Genomic DNA, 18627 nt, shown 5'->3' on the forward strand with positions numbered 1-18627 from the left:
TTTAAAACATTCAGTGAGGAAGCCATAACTACTTTACTGGGCAGGGTATTCTACAAGTTCATAATCCTTGAATGAAGACGTTCCTCCTCAGCTCAGTCCTAAATCTGCTCCCCTTATTTTGAGGCTATGCCCTCACAGAGTCATAGTCATAGACATGTACAGTATGGAAACAGACCCTTAGGTCCAACCCGTCCATGCCAACCAGATATCCCAACCCAATCTAGTCCCACCTGCCAGAACTCGGCCCATATCCCTCCAAACCCTTCCTATTCATATACCCATCCAAATGCCTCTTAAATGTTACAATTGTACCAGCCTCCACCACATCTTCTGGCAGCTCATTCCAAACATGTACCACCCTCTGCGTGAAAAAGTTGCCCCTTAGGTCTTTTTTATATCTTTCCCGTCTCACCCTACACCTATGCCCTCTAGTTCTGGACTCCCCGATCCCAGGGAAAAGGCTTTGTCTATTTACCCTATCGATGCCCCTCTTAATTTTATAAACCTCTATAAGGTCACCCCTCAGCCTCCGACGCTCCAGTGAAAACAGCCCCAGCCTGTTCATCCTCTACCTATAGCTCAAATCCCCCAACCCTGGCAACATCCTTGTAAGGTTCACAAGATCTTTCCGATAGGAAGGAGACCAGAATTGCACACAATATTCCAACAGTGGCCTAACCAATGTCCTGTACAGCCGCAACATGATCTCCCAACTCCCGTACTCAATACTCTGACCAATAAAAGAAAGCATACCAAATGCCTTCTTCACTATCCTATCTACCTGTGACTCCACTTTCAAGGCTATGAACCTGCACTCCAAGATCTCTTTGTTCAGCAACATTCCCTAGAACTTTACTATAAAGTGTATAAGTCTTGCAAAGATTTGCTTTCCCAAAATGCAGCACCTCACACTTATCTGAATTAAACTCCATCTGCCACGTCTTAGCCCATTGGCCCATTTGGTCAAGATCCTGTTGTAATCTGAGGTAACTCTCTTCGCTGTCCACTACACTCCAATTTTGGTGTCATCTGCAAACTTACTAACTGGACCTCTTATGCTCGCATCCAAATCATTTATGTAAATGTCAAAAAGTAGAGGGTCCAGCACCAATCCTTGTGACACTCCACTGGTCACAGGCCTCCGGTTTGAAAAACAACCCTCCACCCTCTGTCTTCTACCTTTGAGCCAGTTCTGTATCCAAATGGCTAGTTCTCCCTGTATTCCGTGAGATCTAACCTTGCTAATCAGTCTGCCATGGGGAATCTTGTCAAACTCTTTACTCAAGTCTATATAGATCACATCTACCACTCTGCCTACGTTAATCCTCTTTATTACTTCCTCAAAAAACTCAATCAAGTTTGTGAGACATGATTTCCCACGCACAAAGCCATATTGACTATCCCTACTCAGTCCTTGCCTTTCCAAATACATGTACATCCTGTCCCTCAGGATTCCCTCCAACAGCTTGCCCACCACCGACATCAGGCTCTTGTTGTAGTTTCACCCACCACTGGAAACAACCTTGCTGCTTCTACCTAATGTATTCCCTTCATAATTTTTTTTATGTTTCTCTAAGATTCCACCTTCATTTTTCTAAATTCTGTTGAATATAATCCCAGTCTACTCAGTCTCTCCTCATAAGCCAACCTCCTCTGCTCCGGAATCAACCTGGTGAACCTCCTCTGCACCCCATCCAGTGCCAGTACAGCCTTTCTCAAGTAAGGAGAAAAGCTGCACGTTGTACTCCAGGTGTGACCTCACCAGCACCCTATACAATTGCAGCATAACATCCTCGTTTTTAAATGCTATCCCTCTAGCAATGAAGGATAATATTCCATTTGCCTTCTTAAATACTTGCTGCACTTGCAAACCAACCTTCTGCGTTGTTGATTGCAAGCAAGCTCTGTTTAAACATGGACAAACAGCTGAACTCCAGAGGGGAGGGGAGAGTGACTGCTCTTAACATCAAGACCACCTTTGACCAAGTGTGGCACTAAGGAAGCTGAGCAAAACCGGATTCAAAGGGAATCATTCGAAAACACTCCAGTGGTTGGAATAATATCTAGCACCAGAATGATGGTTGTGTTTGTTGTTCATTTCTTCTCAGCTCTGGGACATCACTGCTGGAATTTTCTTTTTAACCACCACCTGCAAATTCCCCTCTCAACCACTAACCATCCTGACTTGGAAATATATCGCCATTCCTTCAGTGTCGCTAGGTCAAAGTTCAAAGCTCTCTCTCCCTCAGGAAATTGGGGGTGCACCTACAGTGCATGGAGTCAGTGGTTCGAGAAGGCAGCTCACTCCCACCTTCTGAAGGGCAACTAGAGACGGGCAATAAATGCTGGCCCAGCCAGCAACATCCATGTCCCACAAGTGAATAAAAAAAAGTCTTCAGTGAAGTAATTTCTGCTCATTTCAGTCATAAATGGCCTTCCCATATCTGAAGGTCTTTTTCCAGACCACACACACAAACACAGGCCCCACCACCATCCTCCCCCACCCACCACCCTCCAATCTCGGAGAAGCATCATCCCCCCCATCCAATCTGTCCAGCCTTGGCAGAATATTGTACATTTCAACAAGACCCCTGCTATTCTAAACTCGAGGCCTGGTTGATCCAATCTGTTATATAACAAACCTGCCATCCCAGCAGTGAGTCTGGTTAACTCTGTTGCACTCCATCTATAGAAAGTATATCCTTTCTGAGGTAAAGAAACCAAAAACCACAAGCATTATTGCAGGTCCACACCACAGAAGGCTGTGGAGAGCAAGGTACTGAGTATATTTAAGAAAGAAATCAATAGATCTGTAGACACTAAAGGCGTTAAGGGTGTAGGGAGAGAGTAGATGGAGGATCTATTTGAATGATGGAACAGGATCAATGGGCAGAATGGTCAATGCTTGCTTTGGTATTTCATATTGCTGTGTATCAGTGAGACATTTGAGCGTTATCTGTTATCCATGTTTGCCTCAGGTTAAGGTTAAGATAGTAGAATGTAAGTTATAACTAACTTTACACAGTCTAAACCATTTGTCGATGATATTTACACATTTATTTGCATAAGTACTTATTTGTGACAAACAGGTTTTTTTGTTCATTGAAGAAACCTGGCTGAAACGTTTTTTTTTCTAATGGCAATCTAGTTGCAGTCTAAAACCCTTATAATTGGTCATACCATTACCCTGGTGAGACTTAAAATCAACAAGTGGGATGAGAAAGAAATCGGTTGTAGGTAAAATTCTAGAATCCATCGTTAAGAATGAGATTTCTAAATTCTTGGAAGTGCAGGGTCGGATTAGATCAAGTCAGCATGGATTTAGTAAGGGGAGGTCATGCCTGACAAATCTGTTGGAATTTTTTGAAGAGGTAACAAGTAGGTTAGACCAGGGAAACCCAGTGGATGTCCTCTCTCAAGACTTGCAAAGGGCCTTTCATAAGGTGCCTCATGGGACGCTGATGAGTAAGGTGAGGGCCCATGGTGTTCGAGTTGAGGATGGCATGGATTGAGAATTGGCTGTCTGACAGAAGGCAGAGAGTTGGGATAAAAGGTCCTTTTTCAGAATGGCAGCCGGTGACAAGCGGTGTCCTGCAGGGTTCAGTGTTGGGGCCACAACTGTTCACTTTATATAATAATGATCTGAATGAAGGGACTGGGGGCATTCTGGCAAAGTTTGCTGATGATACGAAGTTAGGCGGACAGGCAGGTCGTACTGAGGAGGTGGGGAGGCTGCAGAGAGATTTAGACAGTTTAGGAGAATGGTCCAGGAAATGGCTGATGAAATTCAACGTGAGCAAATGCGAGGTCTTGCACTTTGGAAAAAAAGAATACAGGCATGGATTATTTTCTAAATGATGAGAAAATTAATAAAACCGAAGTACAAAGGGATCTGGGAGTGCTCGTCCAGGATTCTCTAAAGGTTAACTTGCAGGTTGACCCGTGATTAAGAAAGTGAATGTAATGTTGTCATTTTTCTCAAGGGTTGGAATATAAAAGCAGCGATGTACTTCTGAGATTTTATAAAGCTCTAGTTAGGCTCCATTTAGAATACTGTGTCCAATTTTGGGCCCCACACCTCAGGAAAGACATATTGACACTGGACCGTGTCCAGCGGAGATTCACACAGATGGTGCCTGGCATGGTAGGCCTAACATACGACGAACAGCTGAGGATCCTGGGATTGTATTCATTAGAGTTTAGAAAGTTGAGAGGCGATCTACTAGAAACTGACAAGATAATGCATGGCTTAGAAAGAGTGAATGCTGGAAAGTTGTTTCCGTGAGGTGAGGAGATCAGGACCTGTGGCCATAGCCTTAGAATTAGAGGGGGCCAGTTTAGAACGGAAATGAAGAGACGTTTCTTCAGCCAGAAAGTGGTGGGCCTGTGGAATTCATTGCCACCGAGCGCAGTGGAGGCCGGGACGTTAAATGTCTTCAAGGCAGAGTTTGATGAATTCTTGATCTCACAGGGAATTAAGAGCTATAGGGATAGTGCCGGTAAGTGGAGTTGAAATGCCCATCAACCATGATTAAATAATGGCGTGGACTTGACGGGCCGACTGGCCTTACTTCCACTCCTATGTCTTATGGTGTTATGGAATCTGTGAACTTCTCCAACGCAGCTATAACTCTGGAGAGAGACCGCAAGAGATTGCGAGATGGAAGGATTTGGTTTTCCATGAACATGTATCATAAAACTTACAAATTTAGAATGCAAATTAAATGTAATGCTTTATTATAAGGGAATAGTGTGTCAAAGTAGGTGAGTCTGAACCTAGAGATTTGGTCTCCCTATTTAAGAAAGTTAAAAATCACACAACGCCAGGTTATAGACCAACAGGTTTATTTGGAAGGACTAGCTTTTGGAGTGCTGCATCTTTATCAGGTGGTTGTGGAGTATAAGATTGTAAGACACAGAATTTATAGCAAAAGTTTACAGTGTGATATAACTGAAATTAAATATTGAAAAAGACCTGGCTTGTTCATTGAGTTTGTTGAGACACTTAACAAACAATCCAGGTCTTTTTCAATATATAATTTCAGTTACATCACAATGTAAACTTTTGCTGTAAATTCTGTGTCATATGATCTTATACTCCACAACCACCTGATGAAGGAACAGCACTCCAAAAGCTCATGCTTCCCGATAAACCTGTTGGACTACAACCTGTTGTTGTGTGATGTTTAACTTCATGTACCCTGGTCCAACACTGGCACCTCCAAATCATATTTAAGAAAGGATTTACTTTCATTGGAAACAGCACACAAAAGATTCATTGGACTGATTGCCAGGATGAAGCAGTTACCTTGAAGATAAGTCAGAGAATCACAGACTTCCTATAGCATGGAAGCAGGCCATTCAGCCAATTCCTGTCCTCTGAAGAGCATCCCTACCACCCTACCCCTGTAGCCCTGCATTTCCCATTTCTAATGCACCCATCCCTGGAAACTATGGGCTATGTAGCATGGCCGATCCACCTAACCTGCACATCTTTGGGCGGTGGAAAGAAACCAGCGCACCCAAAGGATAGCCACACAGACAGTCATCCGAGGCTCGAGTCAAACCCAAGTTGCTGGTGCTAATCACTGAGCCACCATGTCACCCTTAGAAGTTAGGACTGTTTTCTTTGGAGGAAAGATGGTTGTCAGGAGATTTGATGGAAATTTGCAAAATCATGAGAGAGCTGAACAAAGTAGGCAAGGACAAACATTTCCCTATTTGTGTGGAGAGGGCATAGCTTTAAAGTAATTGATAAGGAGATAAAAGCAACATGAGAAAATTGTTCTTTTATGCAACAAGTGGTACAGATCTGGAAGCCTCGGCCTGGAAATGTGGCAGAGATAGGTTTGACCAAAGTATTCAAAAGGGAATAGGACCCTTTTCTGAAAAGACGGAGTGTGCAGAATTCTGGGGAAATCGTGGGAAAGTGGCACTCATTTTGGGGAAGTGTCACAGACCCAGTGGACTGAATGGCCTCCAATTGCACTGCAGTGTCTGATGAGGAAAGTCCTGGCAGATTGGGCCTATACCCACTGAAGTTTAGAAGATTGAGGGGTGATAGCCAAACACATATAATTTGTGGGGTGGAGAGATTTTTGCCCTTATGAGGAAATCTAGCTCTGAGGCACCTTTTTAAAATTGAGAAGCTTGCCATTTAAGATGAAGATGAGGAGGGATTTCTTGTCTTAAGGGATTTTAATCTTTGGAATTCACTTCTTGGAACAACAGTTGAGATTGGGCCATTGGACAAATTCAAAGCAAAGTGAGACATACTTGAATCAATAAGGGAGTAACCTGGGACAGGGAGGAGAGAGGAATCAATATCACAATTAGTTCAGACGTGCTCGTGCAGAGTGGCAGAGCTACTTGATGGGCTAGGTTGTCTATTCCTTCCCTGTAATCTTATTTTGAAAGCTTACTCTGTGCAATCATAAGTCTATCATTGTGGCAAAGCATTTTGAGTGGTCTATGGGTAGAATGGAAAGATTGCAAGGAAGAATGAAATAATCAAAGGACTTTTAATTTAATAATCATTCGTCCCTCAAGTGAATGAGGAATTTATCTGTCAAAACACAATTTTACAACATCCACTTGGTAAGTGAGAATTGTTCATGAATCGAGTGAAGTGCTTCAGAACATAGTGCAACAGTTTAACTATCAGCCAGTGGCCTCAGTCTATAATTATATAGAAACTGAGAGGGAATCCTATTGTTCAGTTATTTATTTAAGATTGCATATGGACAGGTTCAGTGCAATTTGAAATCCAATGCACTATACTACGAACAAAATATCAGTGATGTTTGATCGAAGCCACATGTCGCTGTTTCAGTATAAGTATCAGTTTAAACCAGCATTGTGTCTTAGACAATCCTTAAAACTACCTTGGATTCTAATTCACAGAGAACATCATAAGCATTAGGACTGAGATGAAAGCAAAATACTGAATGTGCTGGAAATCTAAAATATAGCATAAACAGTGAGTGCTGGAGAAATCCAGCAGTTCTCACAGCATTTAGAATGACAGAATCCCTGCAGTGTGGAAGCAGCATATTTGGCCTATCAAGTCCACACCGACCTTGCAAAGAGCATCCCACCCAGACCCAACCTATCCCCACACGTGTTGTGCCCAGTCCACCTAACCTGCACATTCCTGGACACTATAGGCAATTCAGCATAGCCAATCCATCTAACTTGCACATCTCTGGATTGTGGGAGGCAGACATGTGGAGAATGTACAAATTGCTTTGTGCTTGGGAAATCATGTCTCACAAACTTGTTTGAGTTTTTTGAAGAAGTAACAAAGAAGATTGATGAGGGCAGAGCAGTAGATGTGATCTATATGGACTTCAGTAAGGCGTTTGACAAGGTTCTCTATGGGAGACTGATTAGCAAGGTTAGATCTCATGGAATACAGGGAGAACTAGCCATTTGGATACAGAACTGGCTCAAAGATAGAAGACAGAGGGTGGTGGTGGAGGGTTGTTTTTCAGACTGGAGGCCTGTGACCAGTGGAGAGCCACAAGGATCGGTGCTGGACCCTCTACTTTTTGTCATTTACATAAATGATTTGGATGCGAGCATAAGAGTTACAGTTAGTAAGTTTGCAGATGACACCAAAATTGGAGGTGTAGTGGACAGCGAAGAGGGTTACCTCAGATTACAACAGGATCTGGACCAGATGGGTCAATGGGCTGAGAAGTGGCAGATGGAGTTTAATTCAGATAAATGTGAGGTGCTGCATTTTGGGAAAGCAGATCTTAGCAGGACTTATACACTTAATGACAAGGTTCTAGGGAGTGTTGCTGAACAAAGAGACCTTGGAATGCAGATTCATAGCTCCTTGAAAGTGGAGTCGCAGGTAAATAGGATAGTGAAGAAGGCATTTGGTAGGCTTTCCTTTATTGGTCAGAATATTGAGTACAGAAGTTGGGAGGTCATGTTGCGGCTGTACAGGACATTGGTTAGGCCACTGTTGGAATATTGCGTGCAATTCTGGTCTCCTTCCTATTGGAAAGATGTTGTGAAACTTGAAAGTGTTCAGAAAAGATTTACAAGGACGTTGCCAGGGTTGGAGGATCTGAGCTACAGGAAGAGGCTGAACAGGCTGGGGCTGTTTTCACTGGAGCGTGAGGGGGGACCTTATAGAGGTTTACAAAATTATGAGGGGCATGGATAGGATAAATAGATAAAGTCTTTTCCCTGGGGTCGGGGAGTCCAGAACTAGAGGGCATAGGTTTAGGGTGAGAGGGGAAAGATATAAAAGAGACGTAAGGGGCAACTTTTTCACGCAGAGGGTGGTACGTGTATGGAATGAGCTGCCAGAGGATGTAGTGGAGGCTGGTACAATTGCAACATTTAAGAGGCATTTGGATGGTTATATGAATAGGAAGGGTTTGGAGGGATATGGGCCAGGTGCTGGCAGGTGGGACTAGATTGGGTTGGGATATCTGGTCGGCATGGACGGGTTGGACCGAAGGGTCTATTTCCATGCTGTACATCTCTATGACTCTATGACAGTTGCCCGAGGATGGGATTGAACTCAGGCCCCTGGCACTGTGAGGCAGCACTGCCAACTGCTGAGCCACCACATTCATCCTATTTGTGGGGAGAGAAACAATGTTGAAATTTTGAATCTGAAATGTCTCTTCTTCAGAATGCCAAGACTTCAAGGATGGAGTCAGGGGGTTATTTGGGAATTCAAATTCTACTGCACTGTATGAGTAGACAGGTGAGCTGACAGAAATGTTAAAGATTGCGAGAGGCATGCCAGTCTAGCATCAATAATAAGGTGTTAGCCTGGTCAAGCTACAATACAAGACTACTTGCGTGCCAAAGAGCAGAAGCAGCAAGTGATAAGTAAAGACAAGCCATTCCACACCAATGGATCAGGTCTAAGCTCTGGTGGACAATTAATTAACTAATTGAATGAGGAGGCTCCGCAGGCACCTTCATTCTGATACAGCCCATGACATCAGAGCAAGAATAAGCTCTGGGGCATTAGGAGCAACCTTCAGTCAGAAATGCCAAGTGTATGACCCTGCGGTCCCCACCATCACACATGTCAGTCTTCAGCCAATTTGATTCACTTCAAGAAAGGACTAAAGGCTCAAGATCCTGCAAAAGGTATACGTCGTGACAATATTTTGGCAATAAAATTGAAGATTTATGTTTGAGGAAACTCTTGCTTCCAGCTCAAGTAACAGCAGATTTGCAGGAAACAAACCCCTACAAGACAGAACCATCCTGACATGCAACTATATTGTCATTCCTTCAACGGTGGTCTATCAGAATGGTTTTCTGAACAGCACTGTGCAGGTATCTACAGCGAATGGACTGCAACAGTTCAAGGAAGAAGCTTATTGCCACCTTGTTCGGATTGGACCGTCAATGCTGGCCTTGGTAGCAACACCAACATCCATTGAAACAATAGTTCTTGCTTCAGGCCAAGAACTTATGTCGCTCCATCTAGAAGTAAAGAGAGTCCAGCAGCCACTGTACTGACCAGTAAGGTATTCCAAATACCCTGCATTCTCTATGAAAAGAAATTGCTGTTAAGCTCCAGTCCATTCCTGCTGATGATGACCCCTTACCTTTCCCAATCCCCTGAACTGAATTCATTGTTCAGGTGAGATATCCTGCAGTGAGAAGAAGTGAAGTCACAGGTTCCAACATTTTGATGCAAATATTTGAAAACAAGGTAGACATCCATGAGGAGGCAAACATTTATTTTTGTTGCAATCGTGTGATGACATTTGTGAGTGGTAAAAATGCTGGACATCTGTGGGATGCTGTTCGGTTACTGATTGATTTCCCCCTTATTGCTTCTGGGGTTTTTCTCAGCTTCCTTGCCACTCCAAGGGGCAGCTGCAGGGAGGAGTTGGAGGGGTTTGTGTGGGGGGGGAGGGGGGGCCTTTAAGAGTGCGAGGGAGGAACAAATTGTTCAGCAATAATGCTGAGTGATTGTGACTGTTGGGAAGGTTTGATTGACCTGTTGGTCTTTTCCCACTGAAAAATCATAGATTCACTGCTATCCATCAGTGAATTATCAAGAAGGAATTAGATATTATTCTTGGGGCTAAAGGGATCAAAGGATGTGGGGCAAACACTGGGTAGGGTACAGAGTGGGATGACTGTTGCACTCTGGGACAATTCCTGCTTTACAATCTCTATGAAAGCAATGAATGTATCTGGCCTGCTTCCTCTCGGCCTCTCACCCATCTCTTTATCTCTCTCTTTGTAGCTGCAAGCATAAAATGTACTTGGAGAAGTTGCCAAACACCAGTATCATCATCCCATTCCATAACGAGGGTTGGTCATCGCTCCTGCGGACAGTGCACAGTGTTATCAGCCGGTCTCCTGACCAACTGATCGCAGAGATCATTCTCGTGGATGACTTCAGCGACAGAGGTAAGCAAGAGCATTGGCAATGAGTGTCTGCAAAGCAAGCTTTGTCCCGGTGTGTCTGACTGTACTGCTGCTCCGAGCACTGAACTGGCTTATCAGCCTTCTCTTCCTCTTGTAGCATCGATTGCATATGTTAAAAGAGGCTGCTGTGCGGTAGGTGATTCTTTTTTCTGTGAACGTTCATTGATATGATGGCAAATGTGCTGAAGGTTGAATAATTTCAGCTGTGACATAAAAAGAGCACATCCTGGAGTTTTGCGTCTAGCAAACGGTTAGGAAACACTTGTTAATCTTGGAGAGACAACATCTGTCTTATGTAATGACATCTCTGCCAATGGCTACAGCTTGGTGACTGATCTATACATCAAGGCCATACTCTGTATCATGTAATAAAGACTCAGGGTTTGCTGGAGACAAGAAACTCACACTACTCACCTCGTTTCTTCACTTATCACTTTGAAAATGATTGACTCCATGACGTGTGAGCTGGTAATGACACAGTGAGAACAACAAGAAAGTGTGCAACTTGGTGACCAGCTGGATGAACATTTCATCTCTCAAGCTGATGCAAATTAAGGATTGAGAAGGGGACAAAGGAAAAGTAGAGGAAGAATTGGCCGATTTGGGTTTGAAAGTAAAGTCAAATCAGATTAAGGAAGAGAGGGATGATCGGACAAAGACAGAAAATAAGAGCAAGGTGTAGACAGGGAAAGTAAGGCAAAAATTCAAATGTGACTTTTATAGTATTTCTAAGAGAACTTGACTACCTACTGGAATTAGATTTCACATTTTGACTGTTCTGGGTGGGAGAGGTTATACAATACAGCAATAATGTAAAGTTCCTCATTGAAATAGTCCTAAACTCATAAACATTATTGACAGTTTCTGTTGACCCTGTTTCACCGGAACAAATGCAATGACTTCTTGATGCTTTTCAGGAGGTGGACAGTGACCATTTGCATGATTTCGAAGATTCTCTGTACTTCCATGATCAGCTATAATGGAAATGGTCATTTGTCCTGAACCAGAAGGTTATCTGTTTGCAGTCCTGAATTGTTCATTTTTATATATCAGATCAGAATCCCAAATATGGGAAAGCCAGTGAAATTTCCAGAAGAGGCATTGTAAAGAGTCAGTGACTCACATAGCGCCTTGTCCATTTTGGGGTGAATTGGGGCATAAAGTAACAAGGGGATCGATAATAGAAATTTCAGAGCAGCCATTGATTCAGATTGCTCTTTATTTCAGTTTTGCTTCACTCGTGAGTTTTGAATAAACTTGAGCTTTTATCTACATACTTGATGTCAACTGATGGCTGAGAAAGGTGGCTACTTTTACTTTAGGATGCCAAGTGGAAGAGATAGCAGTTTCCATAGCGCTCCAGCTCCATAGTTATAGCTCGGTTATACTGAGCTCCCCTGAAAACCATTGCATGGAATTGGTTTCCTGCCTTCACGTTCCTGAAACAACTCCCTCATGTTTACATGTGTGCGCGGTGCAATTGGAGTAACCCAGGCTCGTGAATAATGGAGAATGCAGACTGAGGAAAGTGAGTATTCCTTCCACATCTTGGCTTGCATTGTGTAAAAGCACCCATGATGTTGCCAGTGAAAGAAGACATATTTTATTGACGTTTTTTGTCTTTCAATTATCTGGAAAATTCACAAACAATACCGATGTAAAGGGAAAATTAAATAATGTTTATACTACATGAGATTGTTTGGCAAACTGACTCTGAGTATTAGTGGCATTTGCACAGAGAATGCATTGCTTTGATGATGACTGCCAAGCATCATTTATATTTTAAACCAGACAGATTAAATCTCATTGTCAAGGCATCTCTAAGAAATGATACAAGAGAATGGGTGTTACCTATTTGTTGAGTTAAGAAAGATAAAATGCATGTACATGTTCTCTCTGTCTGCAAAGGACAATGCCCTGTGTATCAATATGTTTAGCTTTTAGAACACTGCGAGTCTGGCCAACACCCCTAAATTGGTTATCCACATAATTCCAAGCACATTCTGAATTATTGAGCAAATCTTATCCAATTGCAGAATCACAGGTAATGTTAGAGACTTGTAAATTTTGCAAGTGTCTGCTGGTTGAATACATGCTTTTTCTTTTTACTTACTGCAAACAATTGAAGCGTCATGTGCAGGAGAATCAATGTTTCAGGCATGAGCCCTTCCTGATGAAGGCTTATGCCCGAAATGTCAATTCTCCTGCTCTTCGGATGTTGCCTGACCTGCTGTGCTTTTCCGGCACCATAATTTTCGACTCTGGTCTCCAACATCTGCCATTCTCGTTTTCTTCAGCTGAGGGGATATCCTGTTTGATATGACCCACCATCCTTTAGTATGCACAGCCTGCAAACCTGGTATCACACTGACAACGGTATACCATATATTCAACCGGCCAATTAATCAAGACTCGCTCCTCGTACAGAATAAATTATGTTTTCCCTACACATTGGTATTTCTTATGACTCACCTCATTGGCAGTTCCTCACAGACAGGGATAACTCTCTTGCACTTTCAGGGTGAGGCTGTAGGTGGTTGTACAAACCAATGCAGGGTTGGCAGATTCAGTTACACTTGGGACAGAAGGTGGTGATGGGAAGAAGTGGGTAAGGTGTTGGTGTGGCAAAGCGCTCCTTACACTGCTTCCCCTTGGCCTTTGCATTTTCTTGATGGCAAATCTCGAGTTGCTCGACACCGACCCGGATGCTCCTACTCCTGATGAATTCAAGGTGAAAGGCTTTAAAAAGTTCTTATTTTTACATTTAAAGCGCAAGTCTGTACAACCAAGTAACTGTCTATGATGTTGTAACATATTCATGATGAACTGTTGAAGGGTCTCTCGCACCTTTGCTGTCATGGTCAGTTGGATGTTTGAAATTACTTGGGAATTATATGTCATGAGACTTGAAAAGAGATCCCACCTAACTATTTATTTTCTGATGGCAAGATGAAAGCTGCAATTAATACTTTTCCAATTATCCATTAAATGAGAGCCAAGCTGTTCTTCAAGGATGATGACAGGAAGGATTTCATTGTGTGTGAACAAAGGGAGAAATCTCTGTCTCTCTGTCCCAGAAAACCGGATGGTGGAAGGTGAGGATGATAGAGGGCAATTGAAAATTTCAAAAACTGAGATGGATTTTTGTTACATAAGGAAATAAAGATTCTCACAATTCTTTGTGGAAGAATTAAAGTGGGTAAGTGGAGTTATGTATGGATCAGTCATAATTGTTTTATATGGTACAACAGACTTGAGGGGCTGAATGGCCTCCCTTAGTACCTATGTTTCTAACCTTTGTACCTTGGTGATATCTTGATCCTGATAATCAACTGGGAAGTTGCGCTAGCCAGAAATATAAGGTCAGAGAAACTGGACTACTGGCCCATTAGTGGCATCGCAAAATTACCCCATTATTCAATGTTCTGGTTAAGAATGAATGCACTTCGCTGAAGAAAATGGAAGAGGAAATTAAAGACTCTCGGTTGTAATTGCTTGGGGCTTATTCGTGTTCTCAAAATCAAAGCAGATTGTGGGGCAACGGTTCAGCTCGACAGAAGGTGTTGCCATTTAAATTCGTATTATTAAGGCATCAAAAGTTGAGCCGCCCCAGGCAAATTGCTAAGCTGCTTCACAAATATAAACATCAAAAGTGTGATGTTCCTCATTTGAAAAAAGCGTTATGGCACCATAAAAAGTGCACTAGTCGTTCAAAGGGAGGCCGCTTCAATTTTCCAGTTAATTAGTTTTGTCCTGGCCAGGGATTTACAGGAGCTGCTTTTCTGACCTGGGGATAATGCAATCAAACTTCATGTGCGGATGAGGAAAATACTCATTTGGCAAGGAGTTTACTGCTTACAAAATCTTCAATGAGTTTCTTCCATCCTCTGCTCATCGGGTGTTGATTTGATTTTTTTTAGCTGTCATCCCATCACTGCTGGGTTGTCCACTGTGGTCAGTTTTGATGAGCTTCCCCTTTGGTATGTTCACTACATGAGCACTAATCTTGAGAAGGTGCAGCACGTGAAGGCTCTTTGACCTTTGAACTGACATGATGCAACACTAAGCTAGTTCCTGCTTTAAAGGAAGATGATAAAATAAAGCACTGCTTCAAAATCGCCCGCTTCCTTTACAACAGTGGTTCAGAGGATTTCCATGCAGCCTATCTCAAGTGAAAATCTACATGATTGTGGTTCAAAATGGTCTCCACCAACAAAAGAAAAGGAGCTGGAAAATTACCAAAATGTGGTTTTCTTCTGAATTCATGTTTTAAAATCCTGTGTAAAGACACATGCACAAACACCTATACGTCAATCCAAGTATACATACACGCACATGAGCACGTACATACACAACAGACCCATAAATAATGCTGGACTCTTTCAGCACCAGTGTGGAGGTATTGAACAGCAGGCAGGCTAAAAAGGTACACCTATATATGGAGTTTTTGTGTAGTTAATGAAGGTCATGTGCTGCACTCAGTCATATCGGCCTGACTATTAACTCAATGACAATAATGGCACATTTCTGAGGTCTATTGCACCCAAACCTAAAATGGTAAAATGAGATTTTATCAGGGGAAATGACCACCCAGTTCGCAGGTTAACTCAAATCTCTAAACAAGATGAGATGGAGGCCAATCAAGTTCACTTCCTATTGTCATGTTTGGTGAATGATTGTGAAGATTGGTCTCTGTCATTTAGTCTCCCAACAAGCTCAGATTTGAGTAAAGGAAACCACCTCAATACTAATAAAAATTGCATTCTTCTTTAATGATTGCTTCATGGTCCCACCCAAATTATCTTTGTCATGTCCTCTTGAGACAAGCCATCCAAAATATAATCAGTCATCTTATTCTGGCCTCTTGAGAATTTGCTGCACAATTGGTAACCATATCTTCTGTTGCCCAATCTCCAAGCTCCCTAAAACCCTCCATCTCTTTTTCCCTCACTTTCCTGCCTTTGAATTCCTCCTTTTGACCATCTCTTCTCAAACGGACCTCTATAAACTTAATGTCAAGTTTTCCTTTATTCATTCACAGGAAGTGGGCATTGCTGACTAGCATTATTGCCCTATCCCTAATTGTCAAGAAGGCAGTTCAGAGAAAATCACCTTGCTGTGGGTCTGGAGTCACATGTACAGCCAGACCAGATAAAGTCAATAGGATTTTCCTGACAATCAACAATGGATTTATGGTCATTATTAGACTCTTAATTCCAGCTTCATATATTGAATTCAAATTCCACCATCTGCCGCAGTGGGATTTGAACCCAAGTCCCCAGAACATGAACTGAGTTTCTGGGTTGATAGTCTGGTGGCAATACCACTAGGCCATCACCTCCCCAATATCAGGTATCTTAGATTGTGCTCCTATAAACATGTAACATCTGTACAATTTGTTGCTGTTGCTTTTACTGGACACATCTGGAAAGCTGGAACTTTACATAAGAGAGGGTGGCAAGGGGATTATAAGAGGGAGAAACATAATTTTACCTAACATGGGTCATTTAGAAACTGTCATAGAACCAAGAAATTTATTTGAGACACTGGACTCCTCAATTTATCAATGCCACAAAACTAATTGAGTTAACTCCATCTTACACATTTGTTCCCCTTCACTTTACATTCTGAAATAGATGGATTCTTCAGAAGAAACTGCAGGTAAGTTGAGACAATCAGCCCAGTTTCACCTTGCAACATTGTGATAGATGAATGACATTAAAAAGCTGAACTGGACTAAAAACTTCATAGATATGTTCTAATCAGCTGATTCAGAGATGTTCTTATACACCTCTGGAACAGGTGGGACTTAAATCAGGCCTCCTGACTCATAGGTAGGGAGACTGCCCCACAAGAGCCTTCTGCAGACTGTGTACTCTGACATAGATGAAGTGAATCAATTAATATAATCAGTTAGCAATACATTGATTAATTGTATTGCTTAAAGACTCCTGTCTTTAAATTATTTAGAAAACGAAAGGGATAAATAAATGGATATCCTCAGGAACATAATTACTTGTTAACGCAGTGCAAACACACTTAGCTCATTAGACGGTAAATTCTTCATTGAGTAGAATAAAGTAATTTAACAGTGACAAAATATTAATTAGAGTTGCTTACATCTAAGTAGTAAGTAGAAGTAGGGCATGCAGTAAGATGAGGCATCTGTCTATGATTTATGTTTGTAGGGTTACCTTTCCAACATCTATTTATTGACATGTTATATTGTAAGTTAAGTGCTCTCATGGCACTGTGGATAGAATATGGCAAGCTATGAGTGTAAATCCTATCTGGTCAAGTGTGGCTTGTCTGAATGTACATTGTCAGGTAGCAAGCACGGAAACAGATCCTTCAGTCCAACCACTCCATGCTGACCATAATCCCAAGCTAAACTCATCCTACCTGCCTGCTCCTGGTCCATATTCGTCCAATACCTTCCTATTCATGTACTATTCAGTGTCTTTTAAACGTAATTGTGCCCAGATCCACCAATTCATTCCACACACAAACCATGTTTTGTGTAAAAATATTTGCCCCTCATGTCTTTTTTAAATCTCTTTCCTCTCAAAATGCACCCCTTAATCTTGAAGTCCCCATCCTCAGGAAAAGACACCAACCATTAACCCTACTATAGCCCTCATGATTTTATGTCAGATTTTGTGGGATTCCTGTTGATTTTCCAAAGAAAAAACGAATTGAAAAAGCTGAGGAAAAGCTTATATTGAGGCTATGACTTCTGGGACTAGTGTCTAATTAATTTGAAAACCTCACTTAAAGCCATGTCCCTGCTAACTTTTCGATGAATTCGTGGTAGGGAAATTATTCAAGAAGATTCTTAGGGACAGGATTTGGAGAAGAGTGGACTTATTAGGGATAGTCAGCATGGTTTTATGCAGAGGAGGTCTTGTCTTACCAACGTGATTGAGCTTTTAGGTAGTGATAAAGATGACTGATGAGGGTAAGGCAGTGGATGTTTTCTACATGGACTTTAGCAAGGCCTTGGACAAGGTCCCTCACAATAGGCAAGTCCAGAAGATGAAATTGTTTGGAACCCATGATAAGTTGGATGTTAGTTACAAAACTAGCTTGGCCGTAGAAGACAGAGGATAGTTGTGGAGGGGTGATTTTCTGACTGGTGGTCTGTGACCAGTGGTTTTCTGCACAGATCAGTGCTGGGACCACTGTTTGTAATATACATAAATGGTTTGGATTAAAACGTCAGTTGTCTGATTAGTAAGTTTGCAGGTGATGTGAAAATTGGTGAAGTTGTGTGGAAGTATATCAAAGAATGCAGAAGGATCAGCTGGAAAGTGAGTGAGAAATGGCAGGTAGAGTTTAATCCAGACATGTGTGAGGTGATGCATTCGTGGAAGTGAAGCACAGGAGAAATATATGCAGTAAATGGCAGGACCCTGAGGAACATTGATGTACAGAAAGATCTTCGGGCTCAAGTCCATGTGAAAGTGGCAATACAAATGGATAAGGTAGTAAAGAAGACATATGACATGCTTGCCTTTATTGGTCAGGTCACTGAGTATAAAAGTTGGTAAGTCATGTTGCAACTGTATTAGACTTTGGTCAGCCCAAATTTAGAGTAGTCACCACACTACAGGAAGGAGTATTAGGGGCTGAGAGTTGACCTGATAGAAGTATATAAAATTATGAGAGACTGGTAGGATGGATAGTCAGAGTCCTTTTCTTGGGAAAGAAATGTCAAATACGAGAGGACATAGGTTTAAGATGAGGAGGGAAAATTGTAAAGGAAATGTGCAAGGAAAGTCTTTTAAACAGAAGGTAATATGTGCCTGGAAAACACTGCCAGGGGAGGTGAGCTGAAGCAGATTGTTATGGACCCGGCCAGACCCCCTCAAAACATTTCAAGAAACTAGCCCGGACCCCAATTTTGCTAGTTGTTTTAAACAGGTGTAAAGTGGATATTCCAGGAGAGATGTAGTTGCCCCAACCATTTAGTTTTAAGCAAAACAGAATTTATTTTCAAGCTTCCCAAATAAAACACAAACAAAGGAGAATGGAATGTAGAATAACTTAACCTATTCGAAAAGCCAACTTAATGATGGTGTTTCAAATTCCTGCAACAATCCCCATAAACACCCCTTGGGAAAAAGGTAAAACCAAATACAGGGTCTTACAGAAGAGAGAGAGAGGGCAGAGGGACTCAGCATGGAACATGTTCTTCCA

At 42.1% G+C, this 18627-nt stretch overlaps 1 protein-coding gene across 6 annotated transcripts in view; it reads left to right on the forward strand.

Annotated features, from left to right (window-relative positions):
• The window catches only part of galntl6 (polypeptide N-acetylgalactosaminyltransferase like 6), a 1318845-nt gene that overhangs the window by 546306 nt on the left and 753912 nt on the right, over window positions 1–18627 (forward strand). For all 6 annotated transcript variants that reach the window (XM_072591724.1, XM_072591725.1, XM_072591722.1 and 3 more), the window contains exon 5: window positions 10244–10410. In XM_072591724.1, coding sequence (XP_072447825.1) covers window positions 10244–10410 — 167 coding nt within the window. The remainder of the gene's footprint in view (window positions 1–10243; window positions 10411–18627) is intronic.

The sequence above is a fragment of the Chiloscyllium punctatum genome, chromosome 2 (assembly GCF_047496795.1).
Source record: "Chiloscyllium punctatum isolate Juve2018m chromosome 2, sChiPun1.3, whole genome shotgun sequence".
Lineage (NCBI taxonomy): Eukaryota > Metazoa > Chordata > Chondrichthyes > Orectolobiformes > Hemiscylliidae > Chiloscyllium > Chiloscyllium punctatum.